The sequence below is a fragment of the Pseudopipra pipra genome, chromosome 8 (genome assembly GCF_036250125.1).
Source record: "Pseudopipra pipra isolate bDixPip1 chromosome 8, bDixPip1.hap1, whole genome shotgun sequence".
Classification (NCBI taxonomy): Eukaryota; Metazoa; Chordata; class Aves; order Passeriformes; family Pipridae; genus Pseudopipra; species Pseudopipra pipra.
In genome coordinates this window covers 10,580,427-10,592,595 of record NC_087556.1, presented here as the reverse complement: position 1 = coordinate 10,592,595, position 12,169 = coordinate 10,580,427, and the positions used below count along the sequence as shown (strand labels likewise).

Here is a 12,169-nt window from a genome sequence, read left to right as displayed (position 1 = left end):
ATGGCTGCTGCTGCAGTCTGTGCAGAAACAGCTGCTACGAATGCCACTGTTTCCCAGGATATTTTAAATCTTGCATTCTTTCTTTTCCTGCATTTTTCCTCAGTAGTTACAGGTTTATCAATATCAGAGCATAGTACTGGAAACAATGAAACTTCTAGCCTTGATGGAGCAGATAGTATTTCTAGTAACCATATCATGCCTTGAAGATAATTCAATAAATTAGCTATAAAGAGCCATCCTGCGCTGGTGGAAATATAATGAAATATATGAATGAGACAAGAATACAAATTCACTAACACTTTTTTTAGACCAAGTTTTAGAGCTATACAAAAGTAAAATAGCATCACTAAACTTCCTGCTGATTTTTATGCAACATTCCCAAAGACTGCATTTTTTCAAACCAACTCCATGTTTATACATAAAAGATCTTGAAGCCTTCCCTTGAAACGTGAGCTGAATTCTTGTTCATTTGATTAAACAGTAGTATCTGAGAGCTGGCAATGCTATATCCTTTTCTGAGGTATGGGAATCATGCATAAACCTCTGCTGCTATAGTAAGGCAAGAAAAAATAGAGCAAGAGTGCCTAGAATTTTTTATTCCAATTTAATTGGAAAGATCCTGGCAGAAATCAATAGGCCCTGCTGCTTTTGCATGAAACAAAACGAAAAAAGACCTTACGTTATACATGCTGAATTCAAGGACACGCTTAACAGAAGTTCCCTTTTGTTACCTATAAACATTTGAGTCTGTTATCCATGTTCAAAGACTAAAATAAATCAAGGAGCTGTACTAGTAAATTTGTGAATGCCTAGATTTTATCAATTCTTAAAAAAACCCCAAAACTAAACTAAAAACATCACAATAGAATGATGTTGATTTACCGTGTTTCTGAAGCTGTGAAGGACTATTCCACCATGGAAAAGTCAATTCAGTATTTGTTTAAGAGTAAAAAAAAAAAAAAGAGACAATAAGATTTATTATTTATTACAAAAAGAATCAGAGAAACTGTAATATTTTCTGTTGTTTTGTTATTTCCATACTATTTAGAACAAGTTTTTAGACTTTGTTTTTATCATTATTTAATGAAGCTGTAACAGAGTTCGTTTATCATGAATGCAACATGAAATAACAGCAGTATTGTAACTTTTCAGAAAACTCACATATCCTACACGTGAGTATATCCAGCAGAAAGTACCGAACAGGTATATCTAGGATATCAATTAGTAACACAGCTTCTGAATGTTGTGAATCACCTCTGGAGCTCTGATCTCTGCAGACCAGAGGCCTATGTACAGGTCAGCTGTGCATAGTTAGACTTAACTGAAAATTGGCCTATAAAAAGACTATATTTGTTGTAAAAAAACCCAACCAACCAACCAAAAAAAAACCCAAAAAACCCAAAACAAACAAACCCCCCCCCCCAAAACTGCTCAAAACAAAACCAAAAAGAAACCTAAAAAAATTTATGTACTTTTCAACATAAGGAGTGCAGTCCTTATATTCTTTCATAAGAAGCCACCAGCATCATTACCTACAATGGTTGTGCTTAATTTGAAAGATGAGAGACAGAACCCAAAGCAAAAAAAGAAAAACTTGAGATCATGTCCAGCTGGAGAAAATGAAGTGTCACAACTTATGCCTGCTTATAAATAAAACAGAAGGGTTGATTAATATTGAACAGAGAAGTAATTAAAATAAAGCAGAACAAAACTTCTAAAGAATATATTTAATCTAAAACTTTAAAATGCTGACCTTGACAAGGTATTTAATTATGAGAGAAGAGGAATATCCTTCACTTCAGACACTGTGCTCTGAGAATTCAGTACAACACTAACTCAAAGACATGCTTTGTGATACTGCCTGTCTCCCTTGTTTCACTCTTGTCCTTTGGGGACACCTCAGATTACTTTGGTCTGTGTACTGTAGCTGCCTTCAGAAAGGTATTTGCACAGTTGTTTCTTCAGAGCAAGCTGAGAAATACAAGTGTTCTGTTCTTTAAAGCTGGATCAAGCTGAGTTTTTGCTCATGAAACAGTTTTAGTTACCCTTTGTAATTATCACAAGTACTTTCAAATAACATCCTCGGTTTTCCTTATTTAAAATGGAAAGAAATATAACTGATTAGTCAAGTTTATATTGATTTTTTTTTCCCTAATCAAGTTTTAAATGGTCATTTAAGTGCTCCTGTGTAAAACTGACCTTAAAAAGTAACTGGGCTACCTTTTCTCTGTGTCAAGATATTTTTGTTACATAAAACCTGATCATTCTTGAAGCATTAACAGTGAGATGCTGGTAACTGTTTGCATTTACAAATATCTAGTATAGTCTCCAAAATTCAACTTGATACATTTCAGTTCAGGGTTTGCTTGCAATAATTAGAAACAGTAGTTTCTGTTTAGTCTGCAACTTTTTGTAAGTGCTGTCATGGGGGAAAATGGCATGGCCTTTCATTTGGAATTTGTGAAAACGTTTGAAAGGAGTTTATTTCCAGGATTTTTTTTTCTCTCCCCTGAAAACTTTGAACTACAGTATTTTCTCTCTGGAGAGGGGAAAAAAAAAAAAAAGGTATTGTATACGAAGATCAGGGTGGAGATTTTCTTATTCTTTGCAAATGTATTATATTAATCTTCTGACACTTAGTCTGGACACAAGAAAAAATTGTAGCACTGTTTTATTTAAAATACACTAAGAACAAAAAAAGTTACTTTGAAATATTTTTGGAGTTATCTGAATTTTTCTTGCAGAACCATAGTTACAGGTGTCTTGTGGTTCAGTGTTTTGGTTTTCAACTTTGGTGTTACCTCGGTGGATATTGCCTTCTTATTGAGTTATGAGCAAAAAGCAAGTTAGTGTGCTTGTATAATTCTGAGTTTGCAAGGTTCTCTGTCCATTGGGCATTGCTTCATTCCTTTGACAGAAGACAGCAAAATATTCTGTGGTAGTCTGTATGGTATACAAGGAAATGTTCTTTTGCTATTTCAGTATATATTAGATCTCGCAAAGTGATCAGGAATTTAAACTTTTTCAATTAAGACTGAATATGAAGATTGAACCGTGGCTCTGTGGAAATCACCATCTACTCTGAAAAATCACTCTTCATTAGAAAAAAACCTTGTCTTAGTGAAGAAAAATTAAAATATCTGTCAGTCAGACATCTTCCTCTGAAAATTTCACTTTATTGTTGATTAATCCAAATGGATTGGAAAGGTTAAAGAGGTTTATTAGAAGACAAGAGTGATAGCTCATCCAGACATGCTGTCAACCTATTCCAAATCTAATTTTCTATCTATATCCAAAGGTACAGCCAAAAGTTCAACCTGTAGTCAAGCCTTTTAACTGTGTGGGGGTGTTTGGATGGACCTATAGAAACCTACAGATGATGTACCTGAAATCACACAATCTCTGGTACATTGCTTGTGTTAAGTTTTAGGCCAGGTTTTGTGACTGGTGAATCAAATTAGCATTGACTTTGAGTACTTGGCTTTTTTTTCTTTTTTTTCCTTTCATTTTATTGGTGGGCTTTATGAGGGTTTCTTAGATTGATGCTCTATTAAATACTATGGCTCATTTTTCATGAAAAAAATTTCTATCTTATTTAAAACCATATCTGAGTGTATTCATATGAAAATATTGATCTGATCAAAGGATACTAAGTAGGTGTCTTTACATTTTAGAAGGGATACTTTGGAAATTGGAAGTGGTTGAAATTATACTCCGGCTTTGTTGCAGTCTAGTTTGTTTTTCTGCATATATTTATAAATATAAGCATCCTCTTGTGAATCCTTTAAGAAACCTGACTGTAAATATTATTGCAGTCACACTGGGGTTTGCATGCCTTGTGCTTTTGCTTTCTGTTGATTAGTCTGTCAGTTGATGTTACCGAGACCAATTTGATCAAATTTATGTAACATGCTCGAAGAATATCCAATATTTAGCCTCACAGCATTTCTTTCCTTTTTTTGTTTTCTCCACAGATACCACAACGTATTCCACTGAGCGATCTGAGCACTTTAAGCCATGCAAGGACAAGGATCTTGCATATTGTCTCAATGAAGGGGAATGCTTTGTGATTGAAACCTTAACAGGATCACATAAACACTGCCGGTAAGTCATTTGGGAAGAAGTTGCAAAAAGAGTTTTCTGTCCAAGGGACAAAGCATTAGGAAAAATTCAGCGTTCAGATGGAAAATGTTAGGAAGCAATGGAATTCCTCCCCGGTTTGGCTGCATCCTTCACAGTTGATGAGTTTTTAGTAGTCTGTAATATTTATAAATAGAAATACAGAAATAAAAGAAGCAACATTTTCACTTTTTCATAGATAAGAAAAATCTTCAGTATTGTATTTTTTAATGATATAAACATGTAAGGATTAATGTTTCATTTTCATTTTTTTACATGTAAAAGTCTTTTGTTCCTCTGCATACCAGAAGCATCCCTTTATTTTGGGTACTGTACGTAGAGCTTTGACAATAGCTGCAGGCACCATTCATTGAGAGAGAGGAAGGGCTAGTGTTGTTAGGAATAAGGGGTTCTTCAGTTTAGTTACTGAAAAAGAAGATGGACTGTAATAGCCATATAGCTGTTCTAGGGTTTATACTCCTGAACTTCTGTTGTTAGGTATGGACATCTTGAATGTATTAAAAAGAATATCAGAAAAGAAAACCACATCACTCAATATAATTATTATAGCTGTGGTGGCCAATAAAAGGGAGCGAGATACAGAAGGAATACTGTAACATCTTCCTAAAGGTGATAATGTAAAAAAAATCTGAACTATTCAAGTATTCTTTTAAATAGCAGTAATCCAAATTGAAAACCTGTACTTTTGGTGTTTTGATTTACTCCTAAGATATTATGTATGGCATACAGAAGGTGAATTGAAGACTCTCATATGCTGAATTCTAAACCGAATGTCTAAATCTATGGAAAACTCTCAACATAAATAATAAAAAGCATCTAAGACACTCAGAGGGAACTTTCCTGAAGGATTTGGGCCTTGAGCTGCTAAATCCCACTAAAAGTAGGAAGGAAGTCACAAAATCATATGTGCCTGGTTTGAAAGTGGAAATTTATGGATTTAAAGATTTGTGAAAGTCTGCTTATCATCAGAAGAATATTCCTGAGATTTCCATTTTTAATAATATGCTGGTAATGTTTCCCATTCAGTTGAATATGTTTCAGTGAGCATTCATTTCCCTTCTTTATTTTATGTTTTTTTATGGCATGCTTAAATTAAATACAAGTAGTTTATTATGGAAAATTGATGTCTCTTTCTACTTCCGTCATAAAACTTCACAGGTGTTTTTTTTTCTCAAAGCAGGTATGGTTTTCAGTCCTTTTTATGAGCTGTTAAGGGAATTAGATCACTCAAATATTTCAGTGTTTTCAGTTGTCAGAATATTCAAACTGGACAAAAATGATTGAAATTAACAGCAGAGAAAATGGATATATATGAGAATTTCTAATTAGGCTGGTAAATTTAGTAGCTAAACAGATTGGTTTTGTAAACTGTATAGATTACATTTCTTAAATATCTGCAGGAGTGTATTTCGTAAGAGAGCTGCTTTCTTTTTTTGTTTGATTGTTTGTTTGACTTTCAGGATCTTTCCCATTGCCTGCCTTTGCCAAATTCTTGTTTATTTACTGTGATTCTGATAGTGCAGTCTGACTAATGGTTAGAAGCTTTTCCATCCAAGCTTTTCCCCTTAACTAAGCAAGCCAGAATGTTGACTTCTCGTTCTTTACAGCAGAGTGAAGTTTTTTCATCACCTTCTCTTATGTTATCCTTCCATAGGGAAGTACCAGTATCATTTGTGGATCTATTGCTTCCATGTGTGACAGATTTGCATTGCTTGTGCAGGTTTCTGGCATTGGCACATTCTCTGGGAATTAAACATCTGCTTGTTTCAGTAGGTGCTTTGAACTGTGCAACATAAGAAGACGTATAAGGCAATAAAATTCATATGGCTAAAGAAGATGCATTTTAAAATTTAAAGGTGATTAGTTATATTGCTTTGTTTAATGCTGTAAGGACCTTCAACACTACAAGCAGCAGCTTGTTTAGAATCACTGTAGTACTGGTATGTATGTCATTAATGAAGAAAAACCTTTAAATTTGACCTACAAAGGCTGTATCTCTACCTTGGTAACAGACTATGTCTGTCTGTCAGGACTGTAGTAGTGAGTGTGATGCAGGTGTTTTTCTATCTGTAGCCTGTAACAGTGCTCAGAAATAACAGCTAGAATGTACACATATAGAAAAATACAATATTGATGCACTGTATTTGTCCTCTAACTAGTAAAAATGAAAAATTTTACTAGGGTTATGGAATTCCCATGGCAATTAAAAGAATCATTTGAATGCAGAATTATGAAGACAAAATGATACGTTGTTCTCAGAATCAAGCTGCATTGTATATTCTCATTGTGAGTTTGATTTTGCATCTGTTCTGGGAACAGAGCACCAATTTACTGAAATGGGAATTTGCCATGTGGAACAGCTGCAGATAGAAGACCTTGATGGAGCAAAAAACTTTTCATCCCACTTTGTCAGGTTTAAAAAGTGTTAGAGGATGATATGCTTAGGGGGTTGTGCAGTCCTTCTTGTTGTGTGTACATGTTTAAGGATAACTATGCTAATGATAGAGGGGAAAAAAAAAAGGAGGGATTTGATAGGAATTAATAAATACTGGAGTTATATCCCAGACCTCTTCTGTATCCTCCTGAACCATACTGTCAACGCAAAGAGACTAAACTGCAGCTCAGGCACCTTTCAGAGTTTACAGAATTCATCATGATATTGTTTGAAAACAGGAGGAGATGAACATGTGTTGATGTCAGTGATGGCATTGGCAATGGATGCTGTAGAGCACTGTCTCCGTGACTGGTTTCTGTTCTGTGAGATATGTGCCTTATCTACTTTGAACCTGTAGCTGTGGAGAGTGGGGCTGACATGCACCCTTGGCAAAGGGCAAGGGGGAGGCCTTGTTGCAGGAGACCACTGGGAACACAGTAAATGAGGAGGCTGGAGGGAGTCCTGATTGTGCATCTTCCGTTCTTATCCACCTACGGAGGTGGTGTCCTGAAGTCATGGGTTTTTTTGGTTTTTTTTTTTAAACCTAATTGACAACTTGAGGGGGAAAAATAAAAGTAAAAGTGGGGTTATAGTTTCGAATTCTCTAACTCGATTTTTATTCAAACTTGTACATTTTACTCACTGTCTCTTTGTGCAAAATTGCCTGGGATGTGAACTGGCAAGAGCTCTCCTGCGTGGTTAGGTAACAGATAAGATACACTGGATGTTGTTTGTGCTATTTCGAAGGTGTGACTTCAGTATTTATTTTTGTGAATGATTTAATATGAGCTTGTTTTAAGGATAGGGTAGGTCAACAGTAAGGGAACTTCATATTTAGCTTCTCCATATGCTGAAATTTTTTCACTGTTGCCACCTTGAGAATTTAAGCTGAATGGTGAGAGTGCCTTTATTTGTAATTTGCACAAGACAAATCAAGTACACAGTCAACACTGATACATCAGCATTTAACTGGGTATTACATAATACAGGCTTTAAAAAAAACTGTTTAGGTTTTCTCTGTACAAGTTTATTTCAAAGACCCAGTCTCAAGTCACTCTGGGATTTTTTTGAGTTTGCCTTTGTATTTTTTTGTTTGGTGCTTTTTGTTTGTTTGGATTTAGTTTGGGGTTTTTTGTGTTTGGTTTGTTGGTTTTGGTTTTGTGTGTGTGTGTGAATGTTTTTTACTTTTTCTTTTTAGTCCCTAAATTTTCTTTTTGTTAGCCATTTAGGACTGGGAGACACTGGATGAATGATTGGCTAAAACTTTTGAGGGGAGAAGAGGATTACACTTTTCAAACTTGTCCTCTCAAAGAAGCCATTAAGACTCTTGTGTATGCACAGGAGGTCTTTGCATTGGCAGTGAACTCTGATGTACTCTTTATAGATTTGAGTATATTGGGTGAGATACTCCTTTCATGCTGTACTCCTGTCCTCCTTCTTCATGAAGCAAGCAGTATAAAGCCTGAATAAGTTTTTTAACAATGGAGAGGGAAAGAACAGACTCACAAATACACAGTAAGCAAAGCGTCATTTCCAGATGACCAAATTACAGCAGGTTATAGATATGCATCCAAAGTGCACTGTTGTGGTTACAATCCCAGATTTTTCAGATTTCATAGGATAGTCTGCTTTTAATGCATACATCTTGTTCTGGTGAATAGTAAGCTTGGTGATCTTGCTCATTTTTATTCATAAATTTTCAATTTTTATGTTTAGTTCATCAAAGAGTTACATGAGCGTTTCTCAACTGTGTTTAAAATCTGTCATAGGACCAGAAGGATTGACTTGTAATTTAATGAAAGTCCAGTTTGGATAAATATTTATATCCTGCAAGGTTTTATTGTGAGTCTTCTGTATAGTAGTAACTGTAATCCAGGCATAGCCCTTGCTGTCAGTAAAACCAGGAGAAAGGGATCAAACAGATGGGACTTAAGAACAGTTCTGAGCGTGGCATATGATACGTGCACTTAACCATAAGTTAAAAATCTAAAAAGCTAAGAATATAATTTCCCTGATTTAGTTACATGGCTTGTTGTCTAGGCTTTCACAGTCTGACCTAGGTGTTTTAAAATACCAGCCACTCCATTTTGTGTGTTCCCCCTTCTTTTATTACAGTGGCACTTTTCCAGAGTGCTTCCAATGTGTAAATAAAGCAAGCCCAGAAAATGATTCACTATTGAATAAATTTAAAAAAAAATCATTGATATTACAATATTTCAAGGCTAGTTTTATCAAAAATAATCCATTGTATTAAGCTGACAAGATAACAGCTATAACATTTTAAAGGAGGAAGAAGGCTGCACTTGAAATTTAAGATCTTTTTCATGTCAAGGGCAATCAACAGACCTCCTGTTGTGTGAAAATTATCAGTTTATGAGCATAGCTGTAGCACATATCTAGGTTATATTTGCGTAGTTGCACACATCATTTTCTGGAAATACCTCTGTCTTTACTTTCATGTTCACTTTAGAAAACCTGAAATGAACTTGAAATACAACATTACATAGCTCCAAGCTGCTGTTAAGTAACTCTTTAGCAACTTTAATATAGATTTTACATTGCATTATTATTACATCACCTGCTTATTGAGCAGTGCTTTCACAGCCTGTGGTTGCTCTCAGCAGTGTGGTTGTTTCTGTTAGCTCAGATGAAATAGTCTGTGTACCTAAAGTGTTGTGATTGTGTGATCCTGTTCAAAAACTCAGCCTGTAAGAAGTCAGGCAGCTGGAACTCTGGCCAAGAAATCTTTCCCATGGAGTGCACATCCCCAGCATAGAATCAACTCGACTATATTCATATACTCAAGGTAATGCTAGTAAACAATAAATAAGTAAAAAACATTATTGCCTTCAGTAATATCAACATCAAATCTACAGTTTACCTACCTACATCTCCCTTTTTTACTGGAAAACATCACACTTTTCTTCTCTAGTTTTAGGTATTTCTTTTCCTTCCTAAGAAAAACAAAACCAAAAACCACCAAACCAGAACCAAACCACTCCCAAAACCCAAAGCACTTCTGTGCATTTGCTTTCAGGCTCCTGCCCCTTGAAATTGCAGGAAGAGGTTTCTTGTCTTTGCTGTCACATACCTCTTTTCTTGTTTTAAACCTTTTTAGATAAGAACTGGGAAGAAAAATGGTTTATAAATATCAGGGTGAAAGCCTTGGTGTGAAGGCCAAGATATCTGTAGGACTCTTGTTACCTAGGTATTCTTGATACCTAACTTCTTTCGATTATCCAATCTTACAAAATTTTTACCAATTGGTCTGAAATTTTTTGCAGTCCACATAGAAGCAATGTGCTCTTTTAATTAGAATCACTTACTCAGAATAAATATTTTGTCCAAATAATAAATTTCACTTATATAAAACCAGTACTTTTTACATTATCCCTACTGTTTTTCTAACAGTCCTTTAAAATGAAACCTTTTCAAGTCTGATGCTATGATATAAGAATGCAATAAATAACAAACAGATTTTTAAATTTGAATCTTTTAACTCAGGTTCAATAATGCAGGAACATATGATATTCACATGAAACACTACTGTATTCAGTAACATCTGATTCATGCTTTCATAATTTAACATTCAGAAGATAGAGGCTCTTGAGAAAGCGTCTTGTCAAAGCACTTCAGTTATTGATTAATTTTGGCAGTATCAACACTCCATTTTTACAGTGTTTTTTATTTACAGATTTTCCCCTAGATTATTGCATTTAGCAGATATTTGCCTTCTTCAGTCTGCTGTAACTTCTGTGTGGTAGAAAATATTTTCAGCTTGAAGAATACATAGACATATTTAAAAACCTTGTGATGATCAGTTACTTTCGAATATCTGCAAAACTAAAGAGTTTCAATGCAGCAGTGTAACAGTCTGCATTTCAAATGTCATGGTTTCCCTTGATGTGTTTACAAAAGTGCACCCTTCAGTACATGCTTGAGTTTTTGAGTACTGCAGTAAAACAGTGTTTATTACTGTTGTTTCTGTTCAAATAGTATCATTCCTTCAAGCAGCTCTGTGCACCAGAGAAGTCACTGGAAAAACATCTATTATCTATTTATCCCTCTAAAACATTTTCTGAAAACAGTTCTCTATTAGTCTTATTATTTGGGGGAGGATAAATTAGTGTAATGGTAAAAAGAAATACGGAATAAAACAAAGCGTCATATTTAATGATAGTTTTAAGTTTCTATTGGGAAGCTGTAGTTTGTACTCATAGTATTTCAGGTTTTATTTGCTTTCTGCTGAGTACCTTAGGCCAAATTTTCTAATACTTTCACTTTGGAAAAAAAAAATTACTAAATAGTATGATTTCCTAGTTCCTCTTCTGTCTTTTGAAGTTGTGAAATTTAAGGTTGTGATGAAGATGCACTTTTCCAGTGGGAGCAATAAAGTAAAAGTCATAATTCTGTACACATAAAATGCATGCCCAGATAATTAAATTACACTCTAAAACACCTGTGATTCATTTGATTTAAACAAATATCCATAAAAGTAAAATAGAATTCTGAGTCTATTTCATCTGATTTGAAATGCTTATTCAAATTAATATTCTTGAAAGAGTTTGAGGAAGGAGAGGAAATAAAGGAGAAATTGTGTAGCTATGCATCCAAGGTTAATGTTGAAGCTTAAGAAAATTAATGTTTTAAACCGGTGTCAGCATGGAATGTTGAAAAGCCATGGAATTAATTTCTCTTTCTGAGAATGCTAAAAGACTAATATATATCTGTTTTCAGTTAATGTAAAATATGGAAAAACACAGTTACAGGCTTAGCACATCCCCCTGCCTACTAATTTTTTTTTTTTTTAAGCCAAACATCTGTAATTAACACATTATAGTATCTGACGAAACAGTGTTAATTCTTTCGTTTATGTATGTACACAGTTATTTCCCAGACGTAAGAGAAGTATCCTTTCTTAGGAGAACCAGTAATGTCAGTGAAACAAAAGTATTTCTGGAAGCTTTAAGTAAACTCATCTCCTTCTGGAGGACTGGAAGAGAAAGAGACCAAATTCAGCTCCCTTTGGATTTGGCAAGATCCCTTCAATTGATTGAATCAAGAGTTGGGCTATAACCCTGAATTTGTAGAATTTGTAGGGTTATAACCCTAAAGTATTTGTAGAAAAGAAAACGAAACCTTAAAATGTATGGGTGCAAATATTGATGGCATATATTGCATCTGTCTTGAAGCTAACGTATGCAAATATTCTGCCATCAAATTCTGCTTCTAAATTAACTTGGAAATGGGTTAGGGTTGTTGTTGTTCTTACCTCCCTTAGGCAAGAAAGAATTTGTGAAGTGCATAATGCAGACATCTGATATCTCTCATTTAAATTCTCATCCTTGCCAGTGTCTTAAGTACACTGAAGGCAATAGCATTTCCAATCTAATCCTATCTGCAGACAGTCTCCCAGAAGATCTGCTGGGAAAAAATCTTGCTAGGAGAAGAAATAAACTCTAGACAATTGAGTCCTTTGAATAGAAACAAATACCAACTGTATCAAAATGCTAAATACCAGAACTTTAATCCACCAGAATTCTAAATTCATCTAAAGGAGAAGAACAAACAAAACCACCTGTTTCCTCTATCCTT

General features: G+C 34.7%; 1 protein-coding gene across 4 annotated transcripts in view; it reads left to right on the top strand.

The window, feature by feature from the left end:
* The window catches only part of NRG3 (neuregulin 3), a 376,165-nt gene that overhangs the window by 142,142 nt on the left and 221,854 nt on the right, over window positions 1-12,169 (top strand). For all 4 annotated transcript variants that reach the window (XR_010432258.1, XM_064662521.1, XM_064662520.1 and 1 more), the window contains exon 2: window positions 3,975-4,104. Coding sequence is in view for 3 of the 4 variants with exons in the window: in XM_064662521.1 (XP_064518591.1) it covers window positions 3,975-4,104 (130 nt within the window). In the remaining variant the exon portion in view is untranslated. The remainder of the gene's footprint in view (window positions 1-3,974; window positions 4,105-12,169) is intronic.